This window comes from Limulus polyphemus, unplaced genomic scaffold (genome assembly GCF_000517525.1).
Source record: "Limulus polyphemus unplaced genomic scaffold, Limulus_polyphemus-2.1.2 Scaffold69, whole genome shotgun sequence".
NCBI lineage: Eukaryota > Metazoa > Arthropoda > Merostomata > Xiphosura > Limulidae > Limulus > Limulus polyphemus.
The window spans coordinates 312796-329328 of NW_013665679.1; the positions used below are offsets into that span (position 1 = coordinate 312796).

At 31.4% G+C, this 16533-nt stretch overlaps 1 protein-coding gene across 6 annotated transcripts in view; it reads left to right on the top strand.

Annotated features, from left to right (window-relative positions):
* Nucleotides 1-16533, top strand: part of LOC106465668 (kinesin-like protein KIF3A) — a 101961-nt gene that overhangs the window by 66238 nt on the left and 19190 nt on the right. For all 6 annotated transcript variants that reach the window (XM_013925906.2, XM_022393952.1, XM_022393935.1 and 3 more), the window contains exons 7-12: nt 1489-1594; nt 2477-2616; nt 6405-6602; nt 10836-11010; nt 11757-11876; nt 13593-13737. In XM_013925906.2, the coding sequence (XP_013781360.1) occupies nt 1489-1594; nt 2477-2616; nt 6405-6602; nt 10836-11010; nt 11757-11876; nt 13593-13737 (884 nt within the window). The remainder of the gene's footprint in view (nt 1-1488; nt 1595-2476; nt 2617-6404; nt 6603-10835; nt 11011-11756; nt 11877-13592; nt 13738-16533) is intronic.

Genomic DNA, 16533 nt, shown 5'->3' on the forward strand with positions numbered 1-16533 from the left:
ATCTTAAAATATATTGTTGATAAACAGAAACATCGGCACATATAGATATGTAGATCTTGAAAGTCGAGTTGTTCAAAACTTGAAAATAGCGTTGATAACTGGACCAATTGTTGGTTGAGATGTTGGAAAGGAAATATCTGCTGAAGCTTTTTGCCAGACACTAATCGTAGCAGAACCATCCGGAAAATGATCTATAGGAAATAGTACAGCTTATAAAATGAGTCACAACATCCTTGCATGTATGGCCTTCCTAAAACTCACAAAAAGGATATACCACTGTGCCCGATTTTGTCTATGATTGGCCCTGCACAACACTAATTAGCGAAGTGGCTTTCTGAAATTTTAGAACAGGTGTTAACGTACTTTTCAGAAAACTGTATTCAAGACTCCTCTTCTTTTGCTACAACCATACAGAACCTTAGCCTTGATCCTAAACAATCGTTTTTGTGCTCCTTCGACATCAGCAACCCGTTTACTAATGTACCCCTGGAAGAAACCATCAAAATTTGTGCAGATACTGTGTATGGGGGAGAAGTTCAGTGCCCTCCAATACCTAAGGACCTGTTTATTGAACTGATGAATACTGCGACACTTTCATTGGAATTCAGCTTTAATGATATCATGTATCAACAGATTGGCAGAGTCGGCATGGGTTCTCCTCTTGGACCTGCCTTAGCCAATATTTTCGTTGGTTTCATTGAAAAAGAACTCTTCAACAAAGTTACCAAACCTGCTGTTTACTTCCACTATGTAGACGACACATTTGCCATTTTTAAAACTGAACAGGAATGTGAGTGTTTCTTACAAGACCTGAACTCGTTGCACTCGGCTCTCAAATTTACTTTCGAAAAGGAACAACATTACTTTTTACCATTCCTAGATGTCTTAGTTGAAAAAGATGACTTTCGTTTTCTCACCAGTATATACAGAAAACCTACCTTTACAGGACAGTACACGCGATGGGATTCTTTCAGTCCTAAAAGTTGCAAAACGAACCTTATTGCTACTTTAGTCCATCGGGTTCTAGGTTTGGGTATTCTTTGTACTGTAAATATACAATTACCATTTTTTTGTCTGTTCAAAATCTAAACTAAATTTCGAATTGAAGACAATTAAAACTATTTTACTAGAAAATGGGTATCCAGAAAATGTCATCAATCAAATTACTTCAAGGAAAATTGCGAGCTTCTCATTTAAAGTTAACAAAATAACTAAACAAACTAACCAGAGAGATAATATTGTTGAATGTTAACAAGGTAACTAAACAAATTAACCAGATAGATTATATTGTTGAAAGTTAACAAAGCAAGTAAAGAAAGTAACCAGAGATAATATTGTTGAAAATTATCAAAGTAACTTAAGAAACTAACCAAAGACATATTGTTGTTGAAAGTTAACATAGCAATTTGAGAAATTAGCCAGTGAAACAACAGGAAACTTAAGTGTTTTTCTTTTATATTTGGCTGTGACTAATATAATCTTGTGTAGGTGAAAGAAAGGCCTGATGTAGGTGTTTATGTGAAAGACCTCTCTGCGTTTGTAGTGAATACAGCTGATGAACTTGATAGGATTATGACTCTTGGGAACAAAAACAGTGAGTGTTCTTATTGGTTGATGATATAAAATATTGGTAGTTTATCAACACAACAATGATAAGTTTTGTCCATAAGTATAAGTATGAACCATAAGATTGTATATAAATCAATTGAATTTTGCAAGCAGATTTTCAGCTAAAAGCATCTTAAATATGGCTTATATGAATATTCTGGCCATAGAACCTTTTCAGTTATTTCTGGAGTTATGGAAAATGTGGTTTTCATTGTGTTAGCCAAAAAAAGGTTAAAGAATATTATTAGGCTTTTATCAAATGTATAAACTGAACTTATTGCATTAATAAATTGTTTTATTTAATATTGTTGTGAAGGGAGTGAAACAAATTATAAAGATTAGAAAATATCTCTTCTTTTTAATTAAAATATTTAAGTAATTAGTCTAAGCGTGATAGTTAGATGAGCTGGTTCTCTTTAGTTAATATGTCTATAACGTAATCTTTTAATCTGGCTTATGATTAAAATCTAACATTTCAGTAGTCAGTAATTCCTTCTTGGGCTGTAAAGAATTATAGAACTTATATAAATTATAGAATAAGGACTTTATAGAAACTAGGGAGAAGGTAGAACTTTTAATCTACATTAACTACATGCTGACAACTAGTATCTTTTAATCCAATTTTAATATTTCTGAACAATTGGTCATTTAATAGTTCCATATTCTGAAACTAATATGAAGATTTAATAGATTTGATGAAAAAAAAAGATCCACTAATTGTAGCTTTTAATTTATACAGACTGGGCTCCAATTACAATTTGCACACTTAAGGGTTTTAGTTGAACACTTTTAAGTTTCAGATAAGCCAGTTCACTTCTTTAAACTTATCAGACCTTGTATTTATAAACTGTGTTTTGATGGTTTTCAGGAGCTGTTGGAGCAACCAATATGAATGCACACAGCTCTAGATCACATGCTATCTTCTCCATAACTGTGGAATCTAGTGAAAAAGGATTAGATGGACAACAGCATGTTCGCATGGGAAAGCTTCATCTAGTTGACTTAGCTGTGTGTATTAGTTTTTCTTCATATACTTGTACTGAAATACTGTATAATGTTTTCACATTTTCTGTATATGCCAAAATATTGTATTTTTATTCATTGTGAGATTATTTTTGTTTTAAATTTAGCTTTGCATTCCAGATACAAGTAATTTGCTTTGCTAAAAGATCTTGACTTGAATATTGGCACCTCCTGCACATGTCAGAGTGTTGTATTTTAATTTCCTGTAATATTTACATATTTAAGTTTAACAGTTTATTTTTGAAATTAAAATAATTTTCCTGCTGTAAAAGCTTTTGATTTTCAACTTTGGAACACAAAAATACACCTTTGATCAACAAATGTAAGGAAATGTTCAAGTTGAACTGAAACAATGCAGTTTATTGTGCAAATACTGTAACCATCTCAAGCTGTCCTGTAGCTTGTTGGAGTTATTTATATTATAAATCCTTTTTATAAGTGCTCCAGTATGGTTCAAAATGGTGTAATCCAACCTTCCACAGTTATTTGACAAAGTCTAAGTAACAATAGCTATTACTACAGTAGTACCTGGCTATGAACAAGACTCGCAAGTGTCTAGTGGTAAAGTCATAAATATAACCATTGAAGTTGCATAACCACTAGTGTAAATATAGCCACTGCCTACATTTATGGGCTGAAAATGTTGAAATTTTTGAAACAGTTTTTCATCTTCTCATACTTTAACAATTCTGTGTTGCTCATCAAGCGACTGGATACTTATGTACCACCATGTTTTGGATCAGTGAAACATGGCATAAGTTATTTGAATAGTTATCCAAGTATTCTCAATATGTGACTGGGGCTGTATGGATTAACAACATAAATAAAACATCCTGCAGAAGGATGCTTCCAATGGGTCAAATAGCAAATTTGTATTAATGGAATATGTGGTACTTACTTCTGTAAAACAACTTACAAATACAGATTATAAAGAGGCAATCAGAAGGAAAGAAAAAAAATGGAGCAGAGAATAAACTCTGCAATTATTCATTGTAGTTTTATAGATTCCCATTGTCATTGTGGAAAATAGCAGGCTTTTCTACTCATCAATTTGTGACAATAAACATGGATGGCAGAATAGCATTATCTAGTGTTAACACATTAATTCACTTATTTCTTATTAACAGTCTTTCTTTTGATTGCTTTATTTTCTGTAAGCAAGTAGAATGGGCTTGTCTGGAAAAAGTTAACATGGCTTGATTGTTGTGACAGTACTTATGTATGATTAATATGTGTGTGTAAATATTCACTGAGAGCAGGAAAATAGTTTATAAAGATAAATAAAATACATCCCATTCCTATTTTTCAATTAGTTTTGTTCAAACAGATAACACTACATCAACATTATCCGAGTTAGTGTGCCAGACTATGAACCTGGGGGTTACATTATTCATGCCCCATTGCTGCAAGATCTTAATCCATGCTTTAGAGCTGTTGTGCATTATAAGACTGAGGGTCAAATTTACTATTCAAGTAGAGTAGCCCAAGAGTTGGAAGTAGGTGCTCTTAACTAGCTGCCTTTCCTCTAGTCTGTGAATTCAAAGTCAGGAACAGCTAGTACAGATAACCCTTATGTTTCATTGTCTAAACACACAGACATTTATCTCATTTATTGTTAAAGTGTTTGACTTGCTAATACAGTTTTACAACAATATACTTGGATATTTCTAAAGTATAGTTTTTAATTCATTTCATAAATGCAGTATTAGTTATAGGTAAGAAAAAAATTAAAGGTTTTGATTGGCTTTTGTTTTACTTGTGGTTTAATCTGAGAATATATCTTTTTACACTTAAGCTGCTTCACTACAAAGCTTTTAGAAGAAGTGTTTATAATATCAAGTATGAACAATGCTATAATAATAGCTTGAGCCCACCATTGAAAGAGTTAAATCAATTATGTCTCAGAATGGACACCACCAGCAGTAATTGGAAAAATTTCTGAAATACATGGTTGCGTAAGTAAGAATGTTGAAATGTTATACATATATCGATCGTTGTATTTCTCAATACTACAGTAATCAGGGAAGTTGTCTCTAAATAGAATTAAAGAAATTGTAATATGATCAGCTTTTTTTGAAATTGTAGAGCTAACACATGCTTTTTATTCTGGAAAATAATAAAAATTGTGATTCCGTACGTTTCTTCTGAAATTCATTTTTACACATTCCTGAAGTATACCATTTAATGAGAGAAGAAAGTTGCACCAGCTATATTAACAGGCTACTTCAAAACATAGCTCTTCTTTTGAATGTCATGTATCTATGTTTATATAAGGTTTATCACATATTGTATTGAATGTAGTTGCTACTTATATATATATATATATATGGCTACTTTCAACAAGTCTTGGTTAATTGACTTTTTGAAAGTACTTTATATAGCAAATTCTTGTTTTTGTAGTTGGTGATATTTTTACCTTTTTACTTCTCTCATATGTAATAATACAAAAATGTATTAATAATGTAAAAAATATTCATATCATAAGATCAAACTAACCTTATCAGTAGCATCAGTCTTCCAGGATTGTTAAATATTGTAAGTACAGAAATTGTCACTTTGACTAACCATCTTAGTAACTGTTATAACAATTTCTCCTTTTGACTAAATAATCTTTAAAAAGGGTGAAGTATGAAATATTATAGTATTATTATTAGGGATTAGGAAACTAAACAACAATATTAATAAAAAATATAAGTTTTAAGGAAATTTGTAACCTTACTTTGTTTTCTAAGATAATGAAAGTTTTACATTACAGTTAACTTTGAGAACAAAAGATAATTTTTACATTTAGACCTGATAATTTGAAATATGTATCTTTGTGTGTGTTCATTGTTTTTCAAGATTTCTTAACCCATTTAAAAATTGTAGAAAGTTTTAACAAGTAAAGACACAATTAATTATGTTGATTTTACTTTGGACTAATTGTATGAAAAGTATTTTTTCATTTAAAAAACATGTGTATTTCAATATCATGTAGCTTGTGAAGAATGACTGATCTACAGCTCCAAGTTGTCATGCTAGATGAGAAAGGGTTGACAAGTTTACATGAACCTTTTAAATGTCTCAGTTAAATATAAGTTTAAATTTACCTAGGTTAAAGTTTTTCCCTTGTAATATTTTCATGGAATCGGATGATTTATCATTTTTTATGAGGATGTCGTATGTTCTCCAGTAAACATTACATTCTGAAAAAATAGCAAGTTTACAAGTTCCAAACAAAATGGTTAAAAATATTATGCAACAGTCTTATTAATGTAAATTTTCTTTTACAACACATGTGCAGGAGGTGGTGAATTTCTCTTTTTTTTTTCTTTTTAAAGTACTTAATGCTTATACGTTTAAATTTGAGAGGTTTGGGTACTATAATTATTTGTGTTACAATTAATCAATACTTAAAGAACTGTGTATAAAACGCTTAAGAACTCAGACTTCTGTATAGAAAGGTTGAATTGTAGGTATTTTTTTTACTAAAAGTAAATGTGTTGACAATGTCATATTTAAGATTGAAAAAGACATCCTTTGTAATATACTAAAAGTATTTCTTAATACACAGTAAACAAAAGATATAAAAACTGTTAAAAACTTTATAAAAGTTGTCATCAATCTGGTGATAAAGAGATAAGTTTCCTTGAAATATAGGCTATAAACCTGTGTTGTTGTTTTTTTAGTCCAATTGAGGTACCTAATTAGATGTTGTTTTAAAAATTAGTTTAGTCTAGATGATGTATGGTAATTCGTTTCAAACCCTTTAGTACATCCTTTCTCTTTTTTAGGGATCTGAGAGACAGAGCAAAACCGGTGCTACAGGACAGCGACTTAAAGAAGCTACTAAAATCAACCTCTCTTTGTCGACCTTGGGTAACGTGATCTCTGCACTGGTAGATGGGAAAAGTACCCATGTACCTTATCGTAACTCTAAACTAACTCGACTCTTACAAGACTCTTTAGGAGGCAACTCAAGGACATTGATGGTAATGATTAAAGGCTAAGCCTCAGAATTAGAACATATGCATACTTGTTTCTTAAGTAGTGTTAAGACTTAGACACAGAACACAGCACACTCATTTCTTATAACACTCAAGTATGTGTTTCATGTAGAACTAAGCTGTTGGAACAGAACACACTTACGTTCATGTTTTATGCAACACTAAATTTCAAGAAAGGAACTGAGCTGTAAAGTAATGGTTGTATTATAACTTATTTTCTGTTGTATTTTGTAGAAGTTGGCTAACTAAAGATTATGTAATTTTATCAGTTGTTTCTCTTTTTCATTTACTTATGCATTGTAACTTCAGTTTTTTGTCAAATGTTTTACCGTACTTCTGTAGACAGTAAATTAACCAATATCTCAACATTAGAATGTTACTTTCATTCTCATCCAAAACAAAATAACAACATTAATGTTATCCACTTTTATGTCATTTCATACTAATGTTGTTATTTTTGTAAGTTACTCCTCATACAATTTATCTCCTGTCTTTGCACAATTAAGTGCTTAATCTTGTGTCACGTTGAGTTAGTATTCCTTTGAATTTTACCATTGCTCATAAATGGGTTTTAAAATTATGCATTTATCAACCAATAAACCATTTGTGTTCTAATAAGCTTTTGTCTGTTCAATGCATATCAGTTATTCAGCACACAAGTTTGTGAACACTTGTTCAACAGAGGGATGCATCTGTTCTTCATACTTATTTTTTCAAAACATTTTCTGTGGGTGAGCTTCTCTGTTTATGTTTACTTTTCTTACTTTATGGCTGATGGTGGATTAATGGATTCCATGACTTCACCTCCCTTGTGTTCTGTGAAGAAACATGACATTTTTTGTCCGACTGTTTAGTCTTTTTCTTTCCACTTTCTCTTGCCAACTTCCATTGATTGTTTCTAATAAGTTCTTATAACCCATGATATAAAAGTTGGAATCCATTATTGATATTACTATTTTAAAGATTATGTAATGAACTATGCAAATATTGACATGCATGTAGCACTACTATGTTTATTAAACAATGATGCCATTTTGTGAAATTGAAGTATAGAAACTATGAAGGCAGCCATTCATTAATTCAACTATGATGTTGTACTTACTTAACAGTGGTGGATTTTTGTTGGATGGATATTGGGAAGAGCAAAATTCTTACAGCATTTTGGAGGAGTTGGTAACATACCTTGTTTGGTAAATTTGGGTGTGCTGAGTAAGAAAATCTAAGTCTCTAAATGGGAGATTGACATTTAAGGGGTGAAAATGCATAAATTAAAAATGGTCAACAAAACATTATTTTAATATCATTAATTAGTGTTGAGCTACTGTTTGTTATTTGCATATAGGCATGTATAGAGAATCATGTAAAGAGGATCATATACTTAATGCCTTCCTTTATATTACATACACCCATATCTGTTCCAGCTGTACAATTTTGTGTAAAGAATATTTAGTAGTAACTATAGTAAGATAAACGAAAAATGCAAGACAAGTATTATATGCAGTAACATTCCACAGTTGTGGTATTAGAATATCAGTCATCTATGTACAAAAAAGAATATGCTTATAAAATTTAACAACATGTGGATTTCATATATAATAAATACCTTTTGCTAAAGGATATGTGACATCATTTTTGCTACATGTATTTGGATGTTACATATACTATACACAGCCAAACATGTTATTAGAGATTGTCTGGATATATACTTGAAGTGGGAATTACATGAATATAGTGTTAAGAGTGACTGATCACGGTTCATATTCAGTAGTGTGCATAACAACAATTTTCTTCACTATACCTGGTGCAACCATACAGTCCTGTATACATGTCAGTTCTCATTTACAACATTTGCAACAAAGGTTTATACATCCTGTGTTACACTGGCAACTAATCATCTGGAATAGGATATAGAGATATCAGAACTAGAACATGTTTCCCATCAATACACTTCCATTCCATGTCATCTGGTACTGGCAGAACAGGACTTGGAGTATGTTCTTACAACAGATTGGTAATGTACTGGCAGAACAGGACTTGGAGTATGTCCTTAAAACAGATTGGTAATGTACTGGCAGAACAGGACTTGGAGTATGTCTTTACAACAGATTGGTAATGTGCTGGCAGAACAGGACTTGGAGTATGTCCTTACAACAGATTGGTAATGTACTGGCAGAACAGGACTTGGAGTATGTCCTTACAACAGATTGGTAATGTACTGGCAGAACAGGACTTGGAGTATGTCCTTACAACAGATTGGTAATGTACTGGCAGAACAGGACTTGGAGTATGTCCTTAAAACAGATTGGTAATGTGCTGGCAGAACACTACTTGGAGTATGTCCTTACAACAGATTGGTAATGTACTGGCAGAACAGGACTTGGAGTATGTCCTTACAACAGATTGGTAATGTACTGGCAGAGTATGTCCTTACAACAGATTGGTGGTGTGCTTGTATGATGCAATACTTCAAAGCATCTCTAACAACTGACTAATTACTGGGTCCATTATCAGCTATTGACAACAAAGTATAACACCAAATACATATAATGTAAATGGGCCTGTGATGTTCCCATGTGAATGGAATCAAATATCAAAATAATTTAACACATATAAACTGTCATAGGTACATTGATTTGGCTCATGTTGGAAATAAATACACACATTATTTGGCAGTATTACCCTAGCTTTTTTTTTTATACTGTATATAGAACTGGATGATTACTGTTACACATTAGTTAAACTGTCATTTTATATATTTGGACTAGAAATACCATTAATGTAAAAGTTTTCCATATTTGATAAAATCAGAAATTAAACAAACATTTTTAAGTGTTTTATCTATGATACCTTATAAGTATATATTGTAACAAAATGTTTCTATTAATATGCATTCACGTATATGGTACATAGAAGAATCTTCTAATTATTTTAAGCTTGAATTTGACATCATATATGGTTATCTTGCCAACAGCCCCCCAGTGGCAGAGCGGTATGTCTGCAGACTTACAACACTAGAAACCGGGTTTCAATACCCGTGGTGGGCAGAGCACAGATAGCCCATTGTGTAGCTTTGTGCTTAACTTCAAACAACAACAACAACATCTTGCCAACAACAATTATGTGAGAGGTACAAAAATATGATTTTACATCCAATTTCAATATATGCATTTTAAGGCCTTGATAACCATTTTTCAGCTTTGTAGCATGGATTTTTAAAATCAGCACCCCAAAATTGACCAGAAAAGTCATGTTACCAACTGAAATTGCTGTTAACAGAATGTTTTCAGCACTTTCTGTTCAGACTGCTAGTTACAACCTTTATAGAGAGAGCATAGGGTTGTTTGATGTAGTAAAACTGATACATGGCAAGTACAATACAAATAGTATCCTACATTATATAGATAAATATCTTTATTGAAGTTCAGCTTGAATTGTACTTTTTTTTTTCAGATAAGTTATAAGAAAAGGGTATATACATGGTAATTCATAATGTATGAAACATTTTCAGAATATCTCAAAACCTGAAGAGTATGTGAAGGATGATATGTAAAGGAAATTTGTCTATGACAGAGACATTGCGATGCACTCACTGTTTGACCAACAGAAGGTTGTTCAATTATGAAGTGGTTGAATGTCTACACTCTCTGAGTAGAAAAAAACAGAAGAACATGTTAAAAATGTCAAAGCTTACATTTGCAGAGAACAGTGACTTGGTATGGCTGTTTGACAAAAATGGATATAATGGTGCTGCAACAATTACTGCTTTTGCTATCAAGCACTCTCATTGAGGCACAATTACAAGATCAATGGTAACGAGATTTGTGGAATGATTTCTTCAGACAAAAAGTGTAGCAGTTGACATATTTATCAGGTATCTGTTGGTCAAACAATACATCACAGTGCCTCTATCATAGACATTTTTCTTTTTTGCATATTATTCTCCAGTTTATGTGATGCTTCAAGAATGCTTCACAAATCATCAATCATCCTGTAAGGGAAGTGTAAAGTGAATATTTTGTGTACACTTGAGGAACACATCCAGGATTCTACGATTCCTTGAGCTTCGTAGTTGTAATTGCATAATAAATAGATTTATTGTTGGACTTTTATATTTGTAGATATAGTTTTATTTTTATAGATATAGTTTTTTTAATTTTATGAAATAAACTTTCATACTTTTTTTCTAACAATGAGATTTGTGCTGATATTGCTATTCAGTGTGCAAATATTGGCCCTGCTGAGTACAATTATGATGAAACCATTAGTACTCTGAGGTATGCAAACAGAGCCAAAAACATCAAGAACAAGGCCAGAATTAATGAAGATCCCAAAGATGCTCTTTTAAGACAATTCCAGAAAGAGATAGAGGAACTGAAGAAACAGCTTAAAGAAGGTAATTAGTAACTGTAATAGTGTGAAAATGTTATTGCCATTACTTATTTATTTATTTGTAATGCAGTTTGCTCATTTTTTGTGGGTCTTACATTTTGTCTGTTACAACAGGATTTCTCAGTTTTTGCATCTTAAGGTTCATATAGTTATTTGACACAATACTAAAAGCTCACATATGCAGTTGATTACTTATAGTTTAGGGTAGTCACAGTTGCTCTGGGCCACTATGGCCCATAACTATGCATCTAACTGCCCTCCAGTTGAAAATCACCGTGTTACATAACATAATGCAGCTGAAGGAAAAATATTACTTGTGTCCAGATAACAGGTCACATCCTTTGTTTTGTGTGTGCATAGCTGTATACTAAAATAATATCTGTGAAACAGTTAGTAATACTCTAGAACCTTCTACTATGTGTAATAGATTAAAGAATATTTGATACTATTGTGTGATCTGTTGTAGCTTTATGCATGTGTTTTTTTGTTCGTAATATAGGAAAGATTGTTACTTTGGGTGTATTTTAATAGAGAGCACTGTTATAACTTCTGAGAATATAGATTTGATTGTAACTTTATCAGCTTAGAAAAACAACCATCTCTGAAAGGCTGCTTGTTCTTTACAATGCACAAGAACTATATATATTTTGAAATTTTATCTATGTACACAGATGTTATAATATTTAGAGATTTTCTTAATTGCAAAATAATTAAACCAAATTTTGTAATTTTGAACATGCTTCCATTTAGAGGGAGAAGACAGTGACTCTGGAGAAGGAACCAGCAGTGCTGAGGGTAGCCCTGAAGAAAATGGTGAAGAGAATAATGGTGCTAAGAAGGAGAAAAAGAAGAAAAATCAGCGTAAAAAAGGTATTAACAATTATAATTTCTTTTTTACATTAATCTGTCCAACTACTTAAGTACATGTATGCTCTTTACTTGTTTCCTTTGATGAATTAATGATGCAGTTTTGAAAATAAACATGTTGTAGAAATATATGATCATGATTGGATTAAAGTGTCTTATCAATAATCTGTTTTGTTTCTTATCTCTGAAAATCTTAATTCTAAAGCAAAGCATAAATAGCTAGTAGTACTTTCAACTAAATTTATTATCCAAAATTACTTGTATATTCAGGGCTTCATTTGTAGTTTCTAGTGTTGGACAAAATATATTTGTTTCTTGTAAAACAAGATAAGACTTGCTTTGCACTCAAGGAATAATGTCAGTCTGTGGAGAGAATGTCATAGAAAACTATTACCATGCTTGCCTGTTATAAGAAAATGTGAAGAACAGTAGCTGATGTAGGTCCAATGAGGAACAACATACACATAAGAATGGTAATTCATGTAATGCATCAACTGTACGTGCACAAACACTTCTAAACTTGATATTGCTGTGTACATATTTAGGCTATATTATTGGAATTTTTCAGTTATTACAATTGTACAGATTTAGAATGTGTCACTATTTTTTCAATCTGACCATGCAAGATTAAAATATTATTAGTTGAACAATGTTACTCAACATAATACAAACCAAAGGATCTTTATATAGCAATAGTCTACATGTTTTTCTCATGACATATATTTGTATCTGTCTTATTACTAGTAGATTTGAATATAAAAAGAATTGCTGAACATATATATCATGTCCCTATAAACTTTAAAAAATAGTTTACTCGACAGTGAGATTGTATACTACATGCTTAAACATAAAACCTTTCAGGGCTCAGCTTGTATACAGGTGAGCTTGGGTAAATCTATTCTAAAAATTGTTACAACCTAGTTCCTCTTAGTACACTGTTATATTGAGAATTATAAGATTTAGAGAGTAGTAGCATTTCCACATGTTCAAATTTAGATTATATTTTATTCAATCCTTACCTTGGATATAATAGTTCTAGATTTATGTAAAACTGTTATAGTTACCTCTTTTTTTATTCTGGGACATAATTCACAAACACTTTTAAGTGTCAAATGATATTCACTACTCCTTTGATTAGTACAAATTGCTACTTGTAAGTTATTATATGAGTCCAGGAGTTTAGGCAAGCAATGTGTCCTAAATGTAATAGTGTTTAAACAAAACAATAGGTAAGGTAAAGGAATGGGTTAAAGGAAGAGAACTGAATTTTAATCAAAACTAATGTCATAAGCTTTTAAGTATTTAATCTGTTAGAGTAACAAACCGTTTGTTATTCATACAAATGAAAATACTTTCTGAAGGCTGATTAAAAACATTCATTTATTTTAATACAAGTTCAGAAATTCTTATGTAGTGGTAACTAGTGTTAGAAATTTTTACTTGTTAGATGCAAACTGTAAACAGTAGATGACATAAAAGTTAACTTTTCAAAACTTAGCTAGCTGTAATATAAGAATTAAACCCATATCTTGAATTTTTTAACTAACATAATTCTTAAAATTTGTGGAAATTAAGTAGTAAATGTGTTTTTTTTTCAGCTTTATTTTATTTGCTTCTCACTGGTTTTATTGAATGTAATAGCCATTTTTGTATTTTTTAAAAATAACTCAAAATAATTCATAGTCCAAATATTTTTCTGATGTATACTGACTTTTACAGGTGTTTCTGAAGAAAAGATGAAAGAAATTCAAGCAAAAATTGAAGCAAGTCGTAAAATGATGGAAGAAAAAGGCATGGCTGAGGAAGAGCGAAACCGCATAGCCAATGAACTGAAGAAACAAGAAGATGAATTAAAACAAGCACAGTATGACTTTTCAGATTAATATAAACAGTTTGTAGACTTGTTACATCACTAATATTGTGATGTGACATCTTTATAGTTGTTTCAGTTACATTTATTATACCCTTTTAATTAGATGTCTTCTGTGTCTGATCCAGAGTCAACCTTAGGCTTTAAAATATAGATCAGTTACTATGATATGACAGAGTTGTACAAGATATATTAAAGAAACCTATCACAATTGTGTATATATTGATGATATATACACATTGTTTATTCTTCGTTAAGATCAAAATGTTAAAGTTGTGAATTGTTCAGCCAAGTTTTTATAGGTTTCTGTGTGGTTATCATTTAGTATTTTAGCATTTATATGAAAATTATATATTTAAAATTTTTTTTTTCAACTGTTTCAGACCACATATTTCATCTTTGCCTTGACTTTTATAATTGTTTGCTGTTAAATTTGCAGAAATCTTTGCATCTTTATTTATATCCTTTTTCTTACATATTTAAGCTTAATACCCTAGATATTGTTTAGCTAAAAATATTGTAGTTAAAAAGTATTGGCTCACATGCAAAAGCCCCAAAGGTAATAGCAATAACATTATCTCATATTTTGAGAAACAAATTTTTATCCTTAAAGTCTTTATAAGATCATAACTCAGTTTCTGTCCAAGCTGGAAACAGTATATAAGTTTAAAATTAGAGCTTTAAATATGAAGGTGATAACAGATTGATAACACAGTGCTAGTCTTGCTGCTAATCAGACTGAAATGTAGAAGGGTCAGGAAGAACTTAGAAAATAATGTGATTATGGTAAATTTCTAGAACATTTTTTTATGAAACTGAGGATAGATAAAATATAAAGTAACTATAATTGATGTTATTGCTTTTCAGATAAATATGAAATTTGTATTTGATAGTTTAGGGTTAATGTTGCAAATTTTAAAGGGGTACAGATAATTTGTTTTTCATACCTACAAATACAAAAAGTGTGAATGCCATCCCTCTAATAAACTATTTGGTTGCTGTTTGTCTTTAGAATTTGAGCCACAGTAGCTTTCAGTTTAGGTAGTGTTTTTTACGTGTTTCAAATGGTAAACTCAAATTTATCAGTGATGAAGTAAAATGTTTTTTTGTGTACTTGATGTTTATATTCACTAACTTTACTAGGTTCATGCATATGACTAACTTGGTGTTTATGTAATGTTTATGTTTTCGTATCATTTCAAGTCTTTCTTTCAGTGATGTTAACCATTTCACCTACAACAAAAATCATTCTTAGTGATCACAGGAAATAGGAGACAAAATGTTACATAACACATTATTAGTAGTAAAACTGATGTTGTAACTAGCCTTATGTTTAGAAAATTTTGTTATTTATTATGTTCTTTTTCTGATGGTTTCCTCCATGCTTGAATTAGTCTGATTTTTGTTGGTGATACCATCTGCTAAATAAAGAAATTTTGACTAACGATCAAATTATTCACTTTATAAAGCTGTATGACCTACAGAGAATAATTTGAAGATAGCTTTTATATGCGGAAACGTCTGTTAGCTGAGTTCTTGCACAGATATTAAAATATAATGTTGATAAACGGAAACATCGGCACATGTAGATATGTAGATCTTGAAAGTCGAGTTGTTCAAAACTGGAAAATAGCGTTGATAACTGGACCAATTGTTGGTTGGGATATTGCAAAGGAAATATCTGCTGAAGCTTTTCACCAGACACTAATCATAGCAGAACCATCTGGAAAATGATCTATAGGAATTAGTATAGCTTATAAAATGAGTCAGATCAACGTAGGTCGGTAAGGCAGTCACTGATTGGCATGTCCTTAGGCCAATCAGGAAATGTCACAGACCCCCTGAAGGATGTGTAGATTGTATAGGAATTCTTTTTGGCGGCAAAGGACACGTTTATGTGTTTTAATAAAGGTGGCTTCCAAAATACAGAGATGAAAGGTTGACAGACCATTTGCAATAATTTTAAACCTGCTATCCGTGTAGTTGTCAGCACAAGTCAGTTTAGTAAATGCTGGCCAATTGCTGATTCACATTTTGGTGATAGAACTTTTATTTTACAGGAGCGACATGGTAAATTCTTTTCTTTCACACTTATTTCTTATGGATGTTAGTACATGTTGTTTAATTCTATCCTACAGTCTTTGTGAAGTGCGACCTAAGTACCGACATTTGCAGTGGCACGAGAATTCATAAATAACCATACTTTTCTGTGTGGTAGGTATCGCATCTTTGTATGTTGCAGGCAACATCTTACGTGTGGAATAAACATAGTAGGGGTTCACTGCAGGAAAACATTTAGTAATGGCTGTTTTCAATTGTTTTTCAGATTTTGTTGAAATTTACCAATCCATGGTAGTTTTAGGTAAACAGGACACTTGTTAGGACCAAATTTTGGGGCAACCAGAGAGATAATATTGTTGAAATTTATTTAGTTACTTTGTTAACTTCCAACAATACTGTATCTCACACTAGCTTCTCAACCTTAAACAGATGGGCTGGGTCAATTTTATTAACTTTGTAACCATCATGTAATCATGAAACTATACTTACTATAACTCTGAAAGTACCAAGTCTATCTTCACAAAATTTGGCCAGTTTTTGGCAAACAATACAGGTCTAGTGCACAAAATCTCAGACTTTTAAACACACTATTTTTAATATAAATCTGTCTGTGAATTTACAAAGCCTTTACCAAGTCATTCTAAATGAAAGGTGATTTGAAGATAGCTTTTATATGCAGAAACATCTGTTAGCTGAGTTCTTGCACAGATCTTAAAATATAACATTGAT